Source organism: Entelurus aequoreus, linkage group LG07 (genome assembly GCF_033978785.1).
Source record: "Entelurus aequoreus isolate RoL-2023_Sb linkage group LG07, RoL_Eaeq_v1.1, whole genome shotgun sequence".
Classification (NCBI taxonomy): Eukaryota; Metazoa; Chordata; class Actinopteri; order Syngnathiformes; family Syngnathidae; genus Entelurus; species Entelurus aequoreus.
Window position 1 is genome coordinate 57,517,516 of NC_084737.1, and position 19,780 is coordinate 57,537,295.

The following is a 19,780-nucleotide window of genomic DNA, read 5'->3' on the forward strand; positions in this document are numbered from 1 at the left end:
AAATGTGGTGTGAAATATAAAACCTACAAAAATCTACTGGAGTTGTGTTGATAAAGCGTCCTCTACATCTTCTCAGCCTTTTAAAGTGCAGGCGGACAAAAGTCTTGAAGGCCTACTGAAATGAAATTTTCTTATTTAAACGGGGATAGCAGGTCCATTCTATGTGTCATACTTGATAATTTCGCGATATTGCCATATTTTTGCTGAAAGGATTTAGTAGAGAACATCGACGATAAAGTTCGCAACTTTTGGTCGCTGATAAAAAAGCCTTGCCTGTACCGGAAGTAGCGTGACGTCACAGGTTGTGGAGCGCCTCACATCTGCACATTGTTTACAATCATGGCCACCAGCAGCAAGAGCGATTCAGACCGAGAAAGCCACGATTACCCCATTAATTTGAGCGAGGATGAAAGATTTGTGGATGAGGAAAGTGAGAGTGAAAGATTAGAGGGCAGTGGAAGCGATTCAGATAGGGAAGATGCTGTGAGAGGCGGGTGGGACCTGATATTCAGCTGGGAATGACTAAAACAGTAAATGAACACGAGACATATATATACTCTATTAGCCACAACACAACCAGGCTTATATTTAATATGCCACAAATTAATCCCACATAACAAACACCTCCCCCCTCCCGTCCATATAACCCGCCAATACAACTCAAACACCTGCACAACACACTCAATCCCACAGCCCAAAGTACCGTTCACCTCCATAAAGTTCATACAGCACATATATTTCCCCAAAGTTACGTACGTGATATGCACATAGCGGCACGCACGTACGGGCAAGCGATCAAATGTTTGGAAGTCAAAGCTGCGTACTCATGGTAGCGCGTCTGCTATCCAACTCAAAGTCCTCCTGGTTGTGTTGCTGCAGCCGGCCGCTAATACACCGATCCCACCTACAGTTTTCTTCTTTGCTGTCTTCATTGTTCATTAAACAAATTGCAAAAGATTCACCAACACAGATGTCCAGAATACTGTGGAATTTTGCGATGAAAACAGACGACTTAATAGCTGGCCACAATGGTGTCCCAATATGTCCGCTACAATCTGTGACGTCACGCGCAAACGCCATCATACCGAGACGTTTTCAGCAGAATATTTCGCGGGAAATTTAAAATTGCACTTTACTATTCTAACCCGGCCGTATTGGCATGTGTTGCAATGTTAATATTTCATCATTGATGTATAAACTATCAGACTGCGTGGTCGGTAGTAGTGGGTTTCAGTAGGCCTTTAAAGAACTTGGCACCAAGCAAGCTGCTCCCTGTACTGGGGTCCAGCGTTTTTAAAAAAAGAAAAAAAAACAACCTGGTCCTTAATAATGATTTGAGTACAGTAACAAAGTTTCTTGCCAAACTTACCTGAAGTTTACTCTCCAAGACGGCGGTGGCGCTGTCCCCGCTGGTCTCGTCCACCACCACCACCATGTGGGTGAGCGAGTTAACCCGGACCTGCTCCTGCTCCAAGTCCTCCTGCAGGAGCTGCAGCAAACATTTGTTACTGAGTGTTTTCCCATTTCTATTGGATTTCCAATGACACAACCACATTAATAATATCAATAATATAACAAGCAAATAAAAGGCTGAAGGTGATTAATGTGGAATTACGGGAAAAGTAGAATTTTTTTTATCTTGTATGTTTTGATGCTAGAGTGGTTGAAAAATGAGGATAAAGTTCCATTCATTTCAATGAGAATTTTGAGACCGGAAATGTGGAGGTCAGGGAAAATTTGGAATTTTTTAAATGTGGGAATTAGCTGTCTAAATGTGTTGAATGTTTTGTATGATGGATGGTTTGAATACGTCGAGGAATGTACATGTGTGAAGAATCCACATATTCATGGGGGGCGGCGTGGCTCGGGTGGTAGAGCAGCAGTGCCAGCAACTTGAGGGTTTCAGGTTCCGTCCCAACTTCCGCCAACCTAGTCATGTCCATTGTGTCCTTGAGCAAGACACTTCACCCTTGCTCCTGATGGGTCTACCTTCAAGGTACTCAAAGCCTTTTGACACTATTTCCACATTCACCCTTACAAAAGGCAGTGCAGTACATTTGTTTTATCTAATTTGTGATGGGGTTTGTTTTAAGATCAACAGGAGACTTTTAAATATTCAAGTGTGGATCTACACAGAAAATGCAGCCTTATTATAAATTCTAATGTAAAACACCCGAGAATTATCACTGCCATGTATTAGTATTATCATAAACTCTCTCAGTACACAGTAGCGCAGTCTGAGATCATTGCAAATTACCATTAAAATAATTAACCTAATTTTAAATTCATAGTCATTATATTGCTAACGTGTACCTAATGTTGTGTCTGAATTAAAAACAGTCCTGTGTTTCTTGAATAAACCAGGATGAAGAAGGTGGCCACCTTGTGCTCTTCCACTTGGTGTTTGACGTCCTCCAAGTCAGGACCGAGCGGCTGAGCCTCCATCTTCTTGACCCGTGCTTCTGTCTTGTCCAGCCAGTCTGTGAGCTGTTGCAGCTGCTTGTGCTGCAGGTCCATCAGGACTTGATGGAGTCTGTGCACAAGGACAAGTGGGAGCATGGGAAACGACAGACTGGGAGGCAATTGGAGCGGCCACGAACAATCTGGACGAGTATACGGACACTGTGACCTCATACATACAGTTCAATGAGGCGCGCATCATTCCAACGCGCACCAGGGTTTGTTATAACAACGACAAGCCCTGGTTCACACCCAAGCTCCGACAGCTGCGCAAGAAGAAGGAGGCTGCGTGGAGAAGCGGGGACCGAAGTACATACAGAGAAGCGAAGTACCACTTCACCAGGGAAGTGGAGAAAACTAAATCTGTGTACTCTAACTGTCTACAGGAACAGTTCCGCTCCAATGATTCTGCGGCAGTTTGGAGAGGTCTAAGGGCCCTTACGAACTATAAGCCCAAAACCCCCCAGGCCCTGAATGACCGGACTCTCGCTCAGGGCCTCAACACACATTACTGTCGTCATGAACGGCCTTCAGCTCATCAAAGCCATGCTCCCCCCTCCATCACCCTCCCCACCAATGCCAGCACATCATTAAAGGAGTTAAAGGACTCAAAGGACTCCAATGACATCACAGGACTCCAAAAACACAATAAGACTGTAAAGACCCTCTCAATTAAAGAAGAGGATGTACGCCGGCAGTTCTTGAAGCTGAATACGCGGAAGGCCCCCGGGCCGGATGGTGTCTCCCCCTCCACTCTCAGACACTGTGCGGACCAGCTGGCTCCTGTCTTCACTGACATTTTTAACACCTCTCTGGAGCTATGCCGCGTGCCGTCCTGCTTTAAGACCTCTACCATTGTCCCTGTCCCCAAGAAAGCACGGATCACAGGACTAAATGACTACAGGCCGGTCGCGCTGACGTCTGTGGTCATGAAGTCCTTTGAGCGCTTGGTCCTGCCTCACCTCAAGGACATCACCGCCCCCCTCCTGGACCCACTGCAGTTCGCCTACAGAGCCAACAGGTCTGTGGATGATGCAGTGAACCTGGCCCTCCACTTCATCCTGGAGCATCTGGACTCCCCAGGAACCTACGCTAGGATCCTGTTTGTGGACTTCAGCTCTGCCTTCAACACCATCCTCCCTGGACCGCTACGAGACAAGCTCTACCAGCTCAGCGTGCCCGACTCCCTCTGCAGTTTGATTAATGACTTCCTGACGGACCGAAGACAGCACGTAAGGCTGGGGAAGATTGTCTCGGACAGTCGAACCACAAACACTGGTACTCCTCAGGGCTGTGTACTCTCCCCCTGGCTCTTCTCCCTGTATACAAACTGCTGCACCTCCTGTCACCAATCCGTAAAACTGCTCAAGTTTGCGGATGACACCACCCTCATCGGGCTCATCTCGAATGGCGATGAGTCCGCCTACAGGAGAGAGGTAGACCGGCTGACGTCCTGGTGCAGCCTCAACAACCTGGAGCTGAACGCCCAGAAAACAGTGGAGATGATCATGGACTTCAGGAAAGTCACAGCCCCACCATCCCCCCTCACCCTGATTGACTCTCCCACCCCCGTCCCCATTGTGGACTCCTTCCGTTTCTTGGGCACCACCATCACCCAGGACCTCAAGTGGGAGCTGACCATCAGCTCCCTCATCAAGAAGGCCCAGCAGAGGAGGTACTTCCTGCGGCAGCTGAGGAAACTTAAGGTGCCGACCGAGATGCTGGTGCAGTTTTACTCAGCCATCATAGAGTCCATCCTGACCTCCTCCATCACAGTGTGGTTCCCCGGCGCCACAGTCCAGTATAAGAATAGACTGCAACGCATCGTACGTGCTGCGGAGAAGGTGATTGGCTGCAAGCTCTCATCCCTCCAGGACTTGTTCTCCTCCAGGACCAGGAGGCGTGTGGGTCGGATCACAGCTGACTCTTCTCACCCTGGACACACACTATTCTCCCCTCTCCCCTCAGGCAGGAGACTACGCTCCATCCAGACCCACACCTCCCGCCACCTGAACAGTTTTTTCCCCTCGGCCATCAGGCAAATGAACAAGAACTCCTAACAGCAGCTCCTTGAATTCCTTGAATCCCTTCTAAGTCTATCTGATAGCTCAGTCACAGCTCTTTTTATACCAAATATGTGTTATATGTGTTTTATGTCGCACGTTTGCACCAAGAAAAATTCCTAGTTTGTGAACCCGTTCTCAAACAATGGCAATACAACTATTCTGATTCTGATTCTGATTCTGATGTTAGCCACAGCACTTATAAACACGCCATTTAAGTTCCCATATTGTTTTTACGAAGTGTATCAGGCGTTGAACCCAACCTTGCTTGGGTTGCATAGTTCCACTGGTCCTCGTGCAGCGCTAAGCTCCCACATACTGTAGCTCCCCATAGGCATGGAGCAGAGCGGGCAACGCCCTAAGCAACATTGTTGCCTGCCCAACTATGTGAGGGTAGCCATGCATTATGGCAGTGTTTTTCAACCACTGTGCCGCGGCACTGTGCCGTGAGATATTGTCTGGTGTGCCGTGGGAAATTATGCAACTTCACCTAATTGGGCCAAAAAATATTTTTTGCAAATCAATAACTATAATAATGTGGCGTTGTCTAGTGCAGTGTTTTTCAACCTGTTTTGGTATGTAAAAAGTATGTAATGCTTAAACCAAAAATGAACAAAAGGCAAGTCCCGCTAGGAAAAGGCACTGAAGCATAGGGATGGCTATGCAAAACAAAAGTAAAACTGAACTGGCTACAAAGTAAACAAAAACAGAATGCTGGACGACAGCAAAAACTTACAGCGTGTGGAGCGGAGACGGCGTCCACAAAGTACGTCCGTACATGACATGACAATCAAAAGTGTCCCCACAAAGAAGGATAGAGTACGCACAACTTAAATAGTCTTGATTGCCAAAACAAAGCAGGTGCGGGCAATGGAACTCAAAGTAAGGCGTGACGCTGCTACAGGAGAACACCAACAAAACAGGAAGGGTCACCAAATTAACAGCGCAAGACAGAAACTAAAGCACTACACACAGGAAACAACAACAAACTCAAAATAAGGCATGACAACCTGGTGGAGTTTCATTTTTTAACCTTTTCTGCCCGTGGTGTGCCTTCGTATTTTTTTTTATGAACAAAATGTGCCTTGGCTCAAAAAAGGTTGAAAAACACTACATTATGGGTAGGTTCTGGTTGCTACTTTTTTTATTGCGTCTTCCTGCACTGCCTTGTTGCTCCATTTCTATTAATGTTGTCTTTCCCTCAAACACTGTTGTTTATCAGCTCTTTTGAATACTCTAGTTATTATCATTTAGTTTCAAGATTGTTCTCTGCAGCCCTGTCAGTTGTTTCTTTGCTTTCGGCATTTCTTATATTGTCGGAGACTTTTGTAGCTTCGTATACATTTCTGATCAAATGTGTGGGACAACATCTCACAATCTTTGTATCTGCTTTTGGATCCTAAACCTCGCTGGCCGGGCTTTAACAGATTTTTGATTTGCAACTGAGATTCCCCTAAGCAACATATAATAGAAAAGGTCAAGGCTGACTTAATGTACAAAACCCAAAACCAGTGAAGTTGGAAGGTTGTGTAATTTGTAAATAAAAACAGAATACAATGATTTGCAAATCGTTTTCTTTCTTTTTTTTTTTGTCCTGCCCAGCTTCTCGGGCAAATCATATAGCAGATGTAGATGCCCATATCGGCTGTTCAGATTTACTTTACAAAAGAGAAGTGTAGGATACTTCTCTTGTTGCCTTATTTGTATTTTGATTTTATTAAATGTATTTATATTATCATTTGGTGCAGCCGGGCCGGAGCAGGAGGGGATAGAAAGAGAAAAAAAGGAAGACAGAGGGGGGAATTGTGGGGACAATAGGGGGATTAAACAGAGAGACAAAAACAACAACAGCAAACACAACAACAACAACAACAACAACAACAACAACAGAGCAACATCAGCAAATACGACATGTACAAATATGATGGTAAAAGTAATAGCAAATAAGCAGTTAGCGAAAATAAAAAATAATACAGAAATGACAATGAGCATTATTACACTAAAAATGGAGCAATATGAATACCAATAGAAATAGTGCTATTGATAATAAACAATACCAATACTTTTCCTTTATTATCAACAATACAATTGTTCAAATGCAACAATACATATACGTAATGATAACTTGAGATACGAAAGAATGCAGAAAAATGGAGAGGAAGAAAGAGAAGCAACCTACATTAACCTTGTAGATTGTTATAGTAACAATAGGTTAAGCTTTGTCAGTGTGCCATGTGTTATACCCAGTTTACCCTAAGGCAACAACGTTAATATATGTTTGATGAAACATGATTATGTGCATGAGCGTATGTGTGCATATGTACTTGTATATGTACAGTATGTGTATATGTGTGTTTGTACAGCGAATGTATATGTACAGTATGTGTATATGTGTGTTTGTACAGTGAATGTATATGTATAGAATGTGTATGTGTGTGTTTGTACAGTGAATGTATATGTACAGTATGTGTATATGTGTGTTTGTACAGTGAATGTATATGTATAGAATGTGTATGTGTGTGTTTGTACAGTGAATGTATATGTACAGTATGTGTATATGTGTGTTTGTACAGTGAATGTATATGTACAGTATGTGTGTACTCTTAGCAACAGAACGTAAACAAAAAAGAAGCCAAGTGGCAGTGGGAAGAGAACTAGACCTAAACATAGAAAGAATAATCCATCCATCGTTTTCAACTTACAGGTATATTCAATTGAATAGACTGCAAAGACAAAATATTTAATGTTCGAAATGAGAATTTTTTTTGTGCAAATAATCATTAACTTAGAATTTAATGGCAGCAACACATTGCAAAAAAGTTGGCACAGGGGCATTTTTACCACTGTGTTACATGGCTTTTCCTTTTAACAACACTCAGTAAACGTTTGGGAACTGAAAAGACCAATTTTTGAAGCTTTTCAGGTGGAATTCTTTCCTGTTCTTTTGTTCAACAGTCCGGGGTCTCCGTTGTGGTATTTTAGGCTTCACACATTTTCAATGGGAGACAGGTCTGGACTACAGGCAGGCCAGTCTAGTACCCGCACTCTTTTACTATGAAGCCACACTATTATAACACGTGGCTTGGCGTTGTCTTGCTGAAATAAGCAGGGGCGTCCATGATAACGTTGCTTGGATGGCAACATATGTGCCTCCAAAACCTGTATGTACCTTTCAGCATTAATGCTACCTTCACAGATGTGTAAGTTACCCATGCCTTGGGCACTAATACACCCCCATACCATCACAGATGCTGGCTTTTCAACTTTGCGCCTATAACAATCCGGATGGTTCTTTTCCTCTTTGTTCCGGAGGACACAATGTCCACATTTCCAAAAACTATTTATAAATGTGGACTCGTCAGACCACAGAACACTTTTCCACTTTGCATCAGTCCATCTTAGATGAGCTCGAGCCCAGCGAAGCCGGCGGCGTTTCTGGGTGTTGTTGATAAATGTCTTTCGCTTTGCATAGTAGAGTTTTAACTTGACTTACAGATGCAGCAACCAACTGTAGTTACTGACAGTGATTTTCTGAAGTGTTCCTGAGCCCATGTGGTGATATCCTTTACACACTGATGTCGCTTTTTGATGCAGTACCGCCTGAGGGATCGAATGTCCGTAATATCATCACTTACGTGCATTGATTTCTCCAGATTCTCTGAACCTTTTGATGATATTACGGACCGCAGATGTTGAAATCCCTAAATTCCTTTCAATAGCTCGTTGAGAAATGTTGTTCTTAAACTGTTGGACATTTTGCTCAAGCATTTTTTCACAAAGTGGTGACTCTCGCCCCATCCTTGTTTGTGAATGACTGAGCATTTCATGGAAGCTGCTTTTATACCCAATCATGGCACCCACCTGTTCTCAATTAGCCTGTTCACCTGTGGGATGTTCCAAATAAGTGTTTGATGAGCATTCCTCAACTTTCTCAATCTTTTTTGCCACTTGTGCCAGCTTTTTTGAAACATGTTGCAGGCATCAAATTCCAACTGAGGTAATATTTGCAAAAAATAACGTTTTCCAGTTCGAACGTCAAGTATCTTGTCTTTGCAGTTTATTCAATTGAATATGCGTTGAAAAGGATTTGCAAATCATTGTATTCTGTTTTTATTTACGATTTACACAACGTGCCAACTTCACTTGATTTTGGGTTTTGTTTGATGTATACTGTATGGTCATAAGGGATTTGTAAACATAGAATTGGGACAATATTAAAGTTTGATTTGAAGGTTAATTCGCTTACTTGTGTATGTTAGCAAGGAGACTACGTTGTTATTCAGAGAGAAATATGTAAAACAATACATTGCGAACATTGGGGAAGGATTATGACTCAGATTGTAAATAAAAAAAGTATGATTTGTGTCATAAACGTTCCAGGACTGGTGTCACAAAAAATACATTTCAAATCCAAACTACAAGTCTTACACACTTTCCCAGCCTTCTTTGCCAGGCCTTCATGCACTGCGCAGCTACGTTGTCACGGCCATTTTGATCACATCTTTAAAACGGATTCCAATAATAAGCCTTGAGCTTGGGAAAGATTGATAGAAACCGACAATGTTCTTCTTGGTCGGTAACCGTAGTATGCTCAGGGCATTGTGAGCAGACGAGTGAAGCAGTTACAAGTTTTCCTGCCACAACTCTCGCCTCTTTTTTAGCACTGAACTAAGCAATCGCCCGACCCTATGACAAGAACTTGCAGTGAACGCAATCAACAGTCTTGTAACTTTTCTGACACATCTCCTACATTAATTACATGTTTTATGTAATCCCAGCACAAAGTTTTAACCGATGTACAAATCAAAACTAAGCTTAATTTAAGAAATGTGGCTTCAGACTGATCAGTGTTTGCCCGAGGTTTACATATTTGGGGGGCAAAAATGCATGTGCATGGGTGTATAGCTGACTACATTGCAATTACTCCTCTACAGTTGTGGAGATGCCATTTAATTAATGCAGGGGTATCAAACTCATTTTAGCTCAAGGGCCGCATGAAGGAAAATCTATTCCCACGTGGGGCGGACTGGTAAAAATATGGCATAATAACTTAAAAATAAAGACAACTTCAAATTATTTTCTTTGTCTTACTTTTGCCAATAATAGAACAAGTAAATTCGGAAAATGTACATACTACAAATAATCCTCTTAGCAAAACACTTGACGCAAGTTGAAAACCCTTAAGAAAAATTGGTGCAGTTTTAAAACCATTAAGAACACAATGAACTTAGATTTTGTCTCAGTGTTTCTACAAAGTCATTCAACTTTAAGCACTTCCTGTTTAGTTTTCTAATGTTGGCAGTTTATTAAAAATGTTTGGAAAAGCAACCGATTGTTTCCACAAACCGCCACATTGGTGAAATCCGCATACTGCCACAACACATTCATTTATCATCATTCAACTATTACAATTATAATTAAATATGGTGTCAGTTTTTAAAACAACACCATTTTGATGTGGCTTTAGTAAACAGAGCCTGCCGGGACTTAAGACCTCGTTTGAATTATTCCACCTTCTGTAGCCTTTCTTCTGTGTCCATATTCTTGTCTTTGTCCTTGTGTTTCTTAGACGTTTCATAGTGCCTTCTTAGATTATATTCTTTCATTTCAGCCACTCTTTCTCCACACAGAAGACACATAGGTTTGCCTTTTACCTCCATGAACATGTACTCTGCCTCCCACCTGGCTTGAAACCCCCTGTTCTCACCATCCACCTTCCGTTTAGCCATTATTGGCATACTTGCCAACCCTCCCGGATTTTCCGGGAGACTCCCGAAATTCAGCGCCTCTCCCGAAAACCTCCAGGCTCCTTCCCCCCCAGCGAGGTGACGTTCAACGTCCCAAGAGCTAGCTTCTGTAGCCGAGGATCAGACCGCCAAGTGCCCTGCCTTCGGCTGCCGCCCAGCTCACATTGCACCCGACCTCTATGGCCCCTGCTATGGGTGGTGAGCCCATTGGAGGGGGGACCCACGTTGCCTCTTCGGGCTGTGCCCGGCCGGGCCCCATGGGGACAGGCGCTCGCCGTCGTGCCCCAACTTCGGGCCTGGCTCCAGAGGGGGGCCCCGGTGACCCGCGTCCGGGCGAGGGAAATCTGAGTCTCGGTTCTTGTATTTCCATAGAAGTCTTAGATATATATATATATATATATATATATATATATATATATATATATATATATATATATATAATAAAATATATATATATATATATATATATATATATATATATATATATATATATATATATATATATATATATATATATATATATATATATATATATATATATATATATATATATATATAGCTAGAATTCACTGAAAGTCAAGTATCTCTTATATATACAGTATATATATGAAATACGTGACTTGGTGAATTCTAGCTGTAAATATACTCCTCCCCTCTTAACCACGCCCACGCCCCCACCCCCCTCCCCCGACCCCCCACCATCCATCTCCTGAAACCGGAGGTCTCAAGGTTGGCAATTATGATTATTGGGGAGGGGGTTGCTAAAAGTTGACATCTGCCCTGAATGCTGATGAATATTGAAGCCGAGGCCCACTTGCGGCGTTGAAGTGAGTTCGCGGGCTACCGTTGCATTGTGGGGAATACAGTATTGGTGCGTGAAAAACAGCAGTCGGTTCTATATACTAATCAAATATCATCCCGGGGGCCATAGATAATTCATGCGCGGGCCGGATCTGTCCCGCTGGCCTTGACACCTAGGAATTAATGCAATTGCTCCCCCATAGTTACATTTCATAAACTTTCATACGAGAAAGCGATTGATGAAAGACTTCAATTGAGTCCAAAAAGAGACTCGTCTTTGAATGAATGATTGCTCCTCCACACGCAGATGATAAATTGTAAATGTGGCAATGTAGAGGCAGACATGACATGATGTCATGTAAATTAAATAGACTAGATAAGCACATTGTGTTTAATAAAAGACTAATGCAGTGCCTGTTCTATATAAAAGAAAAGGGTTAAATTAGCTTGACCATTTTATATATGATATCATATCACCGCTCATTGTTGCACACCTGTTCTGTCTCTCCATGCTGGCCACCCTAAGGTGCTCCCACCGAGAGTTCAGTAGGTTCATCTGCTCCCTCACTTCTGTGTCCTCCTCCTCGCTCAGGTTCCCTTCAGCCAGTAAGGCGGCACCGGCCCGTAGGACGCGTCCGACGCTGCCCTGGTGTGTGGTGAGCTCCACCATGTAGCCCTTGAAGAGGAGAGGCATCAACATGTCTCACAGTTGCAGAGGTTCCACTTGTGAAAGGCTAATGAGCTGATAGAGGCTCTTATGTTACAAGCGTACGTTGAATGACCTGACGACATTCAATTGAAGTGCTTTCCAAATACATTAACTCACACCTCTCTTCATTTTCAAGCACTTAAATTGTACACTACATGATTGTCAAAGAGCTGAACAGTCTCAGTTTACTGAATCTGGAGAGGATCACTGCAAAGAAGTGTTGATAGTCTTGCAGAAAAACACAACATTTAAATGAGCTGTCGCTAAAATACACGACAACAAGGGTGTCTAAACTTTTTCCACCAAGGGCTGATACAATGTCATTAAAGATGCTAAATGCAATCCACTGTATGTCAAGACATGCTAAGCTATTTAAACAAAACATCCACATCTCCACTTTTCTGTTAAAGCTGATAAAGCAAATTCATTACAGCAGTATCCCGTTTTGTGTATGCCCCGCTTTTTGTATAATAATATACGTTTTGCCAACGTTCGGCAATGGTTTTCGTATCTCAGTTATCAGTTGTCATCAGCATTGCTGGTTATAATGGTTATATATATGCACGTGTGTCATTCTGCGGAAGTATGTACACAAACAAAGAAGTCAGCCAGAAAACATTTACCATGTAATACAAGTTGGCATACGTCACAAATCAGGGCAAAGCTCAAACCCCTCACCTGGAACAAGGCCAAAATGTTTTACAAATATCTTTTAAATGCATTTATGGTTTGAGAAAATATTTTCAGCACCTATGGGAATCCTAAATACACAAAAATATGTGCCAACAGGCAAGAATAGTGGGTTTTGCTATGAGATATCAGTTTTCACAGAACCAATTAATCCTGTGAGACGAGTTACTGCAGTCCTACAATACATGTTAATATACAGTACAGGCCAAAAGTTTGGACACACCTTCTCATTCAATGTGTTTTCTTTATTTTCATGACTATTTACATTGTAGATTGTAGGCATTAAAACTATGAATGAACACATGAAAATCTTAATTTCCCCTCGGGGATTATTAAAGCACTTCTGATTCTGATGTGGCGTTATGTACTTAACAAAAACAGGTGAAATAACTGAAAACATATTTTATATTCTAGTTTCTTCAAAATAGCCACATTTTGCTCTAATTACTTTTTCGCACACTTCTGGCATTCTCTCGATGAGCTTCAAGAGGTAGTCACCTGGAATGGTTTTCACTTTACAGGTGTGCTTGAAGTTAATCGAGGAAATGCCAAGAGTGTACAAAGCAGTAATCAGAGCAAAGGGTGGCTATTTTGAAGAAACTAGAATATAAAACATGTTTTCAGTTATTTCATCTTTTTTTGTTAAGTACATAACTCCACATGTGTTCATTCATAGTGTTGATGCTTTCAGTGACAATCTACAATGTAAATAGTCATGAAAATAAAGAAAACGCATTGAATGAGAAGGTGCGTCCAAACTTTTGGCCTGCACTGTAAATCAATCCATTCTTCACAGAAATTACCCTATGGTTCTCAAATCGGTCGATTATGTTTGTCAATGTCAACTTAAAGGCCTACTGAAACCCACTACTACCGACCACGCAGTCTGATAGTTTATATATCAATGATGAAATCTTAACATTGCAACACATGCCAATACGGCCGGGTTAGATTAGTAAAGTGCAATTTTAAATTTCCCGCGAAATATCCTGCTGAAAACGTCTTGGTATGATGACGTTTGCGCGTGACGTCACGGATTGTAGCGGACATTTTGGGACAGCATTGTGGCCAGCTATTAAGTCGTCTGTTTTCATCGCAAAATTCCACAGTATTCTGGACATCTGTGTTGGTGAATCTTTTGCAATTTGTTTAATGAACAATGAAGACAGCAAAGAAGAAAGTTGTAGGTGGGAAGCGGTGTATTAGCGGCCGGCTGCAGCAACACAAACACGTAGCCGGTGTTTCATTGTTTACATTCCCGAAAAATGACAGTCAAGCTTTACCATTGGCCTGCGGAGAACTGGGACAACAGAGACTCTTACCAGGAGGACTTTGAGTTGGATACGCGCTACCGTGAGTACGCAGCTGCGGCTTCCAAACATTTGATCGCTTGCCCGTACGTGCGTGCCGCTATGTGCATGTCACATACGTAACTTTGGGGAAATATATGTGCTGTATGAACTTTGCGGAAATGAATGGTACTTTGGGGGATTAATTTGTGGCATATTATATTATAAACCTGGTTGTGTTGTGGCTAATAGAGTATATATATGTATTGTGTTTATTTACTGTTTTAGTCATTCCCAGCTGAATATCAGGTCCCACCCGCCTCTCACAGCATCTTCCCTATCTGAATCGCTTCCACTGCCCTCTAATCCTTCACTCTCACTTTCCTCATCCACGAATCTTTCATCCTCGCTCAGATTAATGGGGTAATCGTCGCTTTCTCGGTCCGAATCACTCTCGCTGCTGGTGGCCATGATTGTAAACAATGTGCAGATGTGAGGAGCTCCACAACCTGTGACGTCACGCTACTTCCGGTACAGGCAAGGCTTTTTTATCAGCGACCAAAAGTTGCGAACTTTATCGTTGATGTTCTCTACTAAATCCTTTCAGCAAAAATATGGCAATATCGCGAAATGATCAAGTATGACACATAGAATGGACCTGCTATCCCCGTTTAAATAAGAAAATCTAATTTCAGTAGGCCTTTAAGCATGCACTTTTGCTACTGTAATGTCCTCACCTCATGTGTGTGAAACTGCTCCTTTACTTCCTCAACAAGGTCAGAGACGGGAGGCTGAGACTGGAGCCCATCTTCAGCCGACAGAAGCCATGTCAGCACCTTGACATCCACAGTAAAAGAAACATCATGGTAATGCTTTAGTTTGTTATCATATTTAACAAAGTACTAATGAAGTACACCATGTTTAGTTGCACAGTTCCACATGAGGAGGTAGATGACGTTATTTATTTTGCATAATTGGCCACGATGCATGTGCATGTACATTTCATGGATGTTGTGAGAGAGACAAATCTTTGGGCCTGAGCTACGAGAATGACAAATAAGTGCTTAACAACATGTGCAAACAAAAACATTGTACTATTAGTTGGCGCGTTTGGTGTGATCTGCCAAGACTGCATGCGCAATAAAAACAAATGCAAAAACGGTGTGGAACGCCCTATTTAAATGAGGATTTACCGCCTGTCACCTCTGAGATATTAATTTGCTATGTTGTGAAACATGCATCATACAACTATAATCTGCACCACATTTTCTGGGATATCAGAAGCTCCTTCAGTGCGATCCACAGTATAATGAAATTACTTTTTTGCACTCCAACAAATGCACTTTAGAAAATGTCGGTGTTGTGCCAAAAACAGCGACAATGAATGCAGTTGTGCTCTGGAATTATACAGATACAAGAAAATAAGTATTTTTAAAATAGGGGATAGATTAATAATATATATCATATATAAAAAAACAAATGCCATTAAAAAACCCCAGCAGACACCAAAGGTCCGTTTTGGTGTCTGTTATCTTTAAATGGGCATCCTGATAATCTGAATCTGTTCTGTATATACTTGAAGGGAAACACGAAATGGATCGCTATTTTGCTCATTTATGAGATACAATCCTCGGTGCACAGGCTTAGTTGATCAGCTCTACGGATGCTATTAGGTTTGCACGTGTTTTAATACTCACAAACCTTTAATAGATAAGGCCTTAAGTCTTTCATGGCCTTGCAGATCTTTATAAAACAGAACAAAAACAGATTTTGTCGCAGTATTGACCCCTGTGGGATACTAGAGGTGGGAAAATGCATCGGTTCTCCGATGCATCACAATTTGAACGCAGGCAATTCATTAATAGATGGGCAAATATCCAAAATTTGATTATTTACGCATGTTAAATTAAGTAATAAAGATGGTTCTAACATGCAGCATGAATGCCAATGTTCTCTAAATGTTCTAACTAACCATTGGAGAACCATTACCCAATGTTCTCTAAACGTTTGTTGCAGGTTTGGTTCTGACTAACCATTAACGAACCATTACCTAATATTATTTTAACATTAAGAGAGAGGAAAATAATAAAATCTATACTAGCCGCGGTGTTAAACTAGCTTGAATGTCAATTAGTGGAACAAGAAAATAATGAATGTTTTGTACACTTCAACACCAGGCTAATAGGAACTGCGTTACAGCATAAAGTAACCAGCCAAGAAGAAGAAATTAGCAGGTGGATTAATAAATAAAATCCACACAGTACCGCAACACGTTTGTCAGCCATAGATATGTACTGTATGAGAAGAAGAAAAACAAGCCTTTGAGCCACAACAAGTTTATGGCGACTGGGGCCAAAGTGTTTGAACATTATGTGGTTTTAGAAGACACAACATTTAAACCAAGGATGTTTGCTTGCCAAGTAGGGTCTTTTATTTATTTGTTCACTTTTATATATATATACAGTATATATAAAACATCCATAAACCGGAAATGACACAATACTGAGTATGTCAGTAGCCAAAGGAGGAGCTTTGTTGACATAGTATCATTTTATTCAAAATTAAATGTAATGCATTTACAAAATATAATATACAATAAATTAACAATATAAAATGTAATAATAATAATATACAATATAATAATCATAGATGTAAAAATAATGTATTTATAATCGAATCGTAGCCTCTAAATTGAATGGATGTTTAAAGTGCCCAAAGATTCCCACTTCTATGGTACACTAAAGACTATATCTAGACATGTTCTTCCAGCTTCATGACTTTCCTTCTGTTTACTAAGTAACTGTGCACCCTGTTTCAAACCAACGTGCCTATCCATATATTTTTCCTGTATTAATTAAGAGATTATGGTCAATTGCGATTAGTACTGGTTATATTTCTTCAGTTATTTCAATCCGGGCCATTGATGTTGAAATGTTTGCTAGCTATCAATATAGGGTGCTGAGAAGTTTCACAATTTATCTAACCTATTACTAATTAATTTCTGGGTAAATTGGTAAATTGCGTAAATAAGCAAACTAAATTGATGTTTGTTTAAGGTCTTATACATCTGTACTTATTTCTCTATTTCAATTTTTTCTAGAAATGCATCAGATTAAAATGACAAATTACTGACGTATCTTAAAACTTCTTGATAGCCAATTAAATCTTTTCCATATTGGTTATATTACAGTCATGGAACTTCTAAATCACACATTAAATTAACAACAAATGCCATTATGACATACTTCCTCCAGGGCCATTTGATAAGCCTCCAGAGTGGTGGAGCCGGGAGGTAGAGGACTGAGGCCTCGCTGCAGCTCCTCTTGACTGGGACTCAGGAACTGGAGAGCGAAGCCGGTTGATGACGAAGGTGTCAGGGTACACAAGGTAAGGAAGAAAGGGAAACAGATAATTAAATTAAATTGTAATTCCCTCAGAAATACCACGTCAACGCTAAGCGATTCTGGCGCTGATGACTCAAAAAATTATGTAGAGCATAAGACACACTCTTCTGATGGCAGTGCATCAAACAAAAGGAAAGTGAAGTAAAGTTAGACAGTAAGATATATCGTAAACATAGGAAAAAAAACCCTCAAAAAGCGGAGAAAGTCCAACCAACATTAGCCACATCGTTGGTCTAAGTCCTATGTGTCAAAGTCAAGGAATGAATTATCTATGGCCCCCGGGATGATATCCCAGGGACCCCATCAAGTCATAAAAATGGGGTTACACAGTAAAATTTTGGGGTGCCACTTTTTTGTTACCGTTTTGAAAACGAATGATAAATGTATGCATTAGCCTGTTATATCTCACATTGTATATTGTGTTTTGGAAAAAGGTTGTCATAAACGTTACATTCATTCATTTTCTTCTTTCCTTCATGGAACTAAACTTAATAATAATAATAATAATGGATTAGATTTATATAGCACTTTTCTAGGCACTCAAAGCGCTTCACAGAGAAGTGAGAACCCATCATTCATTTTTACAACTCATTCATTCATCATTCATTCTCCGGTGTGAGCGGCACCGGGGGTAAGGGTGAAGTGTCCTGCCCAAGGACACAACGGCAGCGATTTTGGATGGTAAGAGGCGGGGAGCGAACCTGCAACCCTTAGGTTTCTGGCACGGCTGCTCTACCCACTACGCCATGCCGCCCCTAAACTTTACCGCTACCGGTATTTTTTTCTATATTTTTATTGTAATATTTTCAGAATGTGTTTGTTGTATTTTTGGTCAAGGTACGACAAAGAAAACAATCTGAAGTTGTCTTTATTTTTTAGTTTTAAAGCCATGATTTTAATAGTCCGGCCCGCGTGTACACAGATTTTCCTCCATGCGGCCTCTGAGCTAAAATGAGTTTGACACCCCTGGTTTAAGCCATTTAAATTTTTGTGGAATTTGGTTGGTGAAACAATATAATATACACTATATAGTGTGTAGTATTCATCCTTTTATTATTCTTAATTTTGCTGCTTTCCTGTTAAAGCTTTGTTTTGCAGGTAGTTATTTCTAATGGAAGAGATGGAACAATAAATATATAAATAAAGTAACTACATAGAATAAATATATATACAGTAAATAAGTAGATTTAAGTGATTTGTTTATTGTTCTTTTTATTAAAACACCATGAATGAGGATTATAGCACAAACGAGGACTTTGACAGAGACTTTGCTGATGAACATTTGGACACAGCAGCACAAACAGATGGACATGGACGTGCAGCGTGGGGCGTTAGCATGGTGAGGCACACAGACCTGCTCAGTAAAGCGTCTCCTCTTTTGCTCAGGCGACTTGACATAGGCCGCCTGGGTGTAGGCGCAGCTTTTATAGCGAGGCTGAGGGGAGGGACTCTGTACTCGGCCCTGAGCCACGCTCAATGTGATCTGAGAGCCAGACAGAAGACACAGTTGGATGGGGGCAAGACAGCAAAGGCAGGCGGTAGAGGACGGCAAGACAGGTGAAGAACGCACCACACAAAAGGGATGAACACGAGAATGCAGACATGATAGAGAAAAGAGAAGAGAAAAAAAAAATAAAGACATTAGCTGTTTCCACCCAACGTCGTTGAACATTTTCAAAATGTGACGTATAATGCAACAAATAATATAATATAGCTGACATGTAGGAAGAATACGCTGCAGTACTGTAAAGTATTTATTATCATTTAAAGGGGTCATAATATGATTTTTTTCTTTCATACCAATTCCTTGTGATCTACATTACATGTATTGGTGGTTCTTTGGTCAACATTTTGCATAGATTATGTTTTACAGACCATCTTCAAATCACTTTCTGACCGTCTCTTTAGGACAGGGGTGTCCAAACTTTTTCCACTGAGGGCCGCACACTGAAAAATCAAAGCAAGCGGGGGCCATTTTGATATTTTTTATTTTAAAAACCAATGCAATATATGTATAAAAAAGATACGTTTAGGCCTCCACTCAGACTTGATCCCAGGGACCCCAAAAGGTTTTGGTCAAAAAAAATATTACAAATGTGTCATTATTTAGTATTATTATTATTATTATTATTCAAGGTTTAAATCTCTAGATCAACATTAGGTCTATCTGTCAATATAACGCTTTTAAAGATTTAAGTTGTATGCCATTTTTGTCAACGAAAACCGTGTTTTTTTATGGAAAAAAACACAAAATATGCAATATTTTCCCCCAATAAAATTTTTAAGTGGAATATTTGAGATTATATAATATTTGGAGTCCTAAAAAGGTCAATAACTCATGACAACATTGTTTTTAATTCATTATTTTTTTGAGCAATGACACTTGAAAAAATAAAAAGTTCCACTAAAATTATTGGGGATCCAAGAGGGTACTGCTCAGCAAAGTTTAAAAAAATAAATCCAACATTTTTTTTGAACTTTTACCACAATAGTCTCAAGATCAACTTCAGATCTATCCGTCAATTATAAGTTTTATTGTTGTTTATGTTTTTTGTTTGTTCGTTTTAGGCCCTTCTTTAAAAAACTTTGTTTTTTAAAGGGCAACCAAAAAATATGC

The 19,780-nt window shown here is 40.8% G+C and overlaps 1 protein-coding gene across 4 annotated transcripts in view; it reads right to left on the reverse strand.

The window, feature by feature from the left end:
- The window catches only part of dmd (dystrophin), a 565,648-nt gene that overhangs the window by 302,560 nt on the left and 243,308 nt on the right, over positions 1-19,780 (reverse strand). For all 4 annotated transcript variants that reach the window (XM_062054060.1, XM_062054059.1, XM_062054057.1 and 1 more), the window contains exons 10-15: positions 18,518-18,646; positions 17,005-17,100; positions 14,497-14,595; positions 11,566-11,747; positions 2,383-2,533; positions 1,370-1,489 (exon numbers count right to left, since the gene is read on the reverse strand). In XM_062054060.1, the coding sequence (XP_061910044.1) occupies positions 1,370-1,489; positions 2,383-2,533; positions 11,566-11,747; positions 14,497-14,595; positions 17,005-17,100; positions 18,518-18,646 (777 nt within the window). The remainder of the gene's footprint in view (positions 1-1,369; positions 1,490-2,382; positions 2,534-11,565; positions 11,748-14,496; positions 14,596-17,004; positions 17,101-18,517; positions 18,647-19,780) is intronic.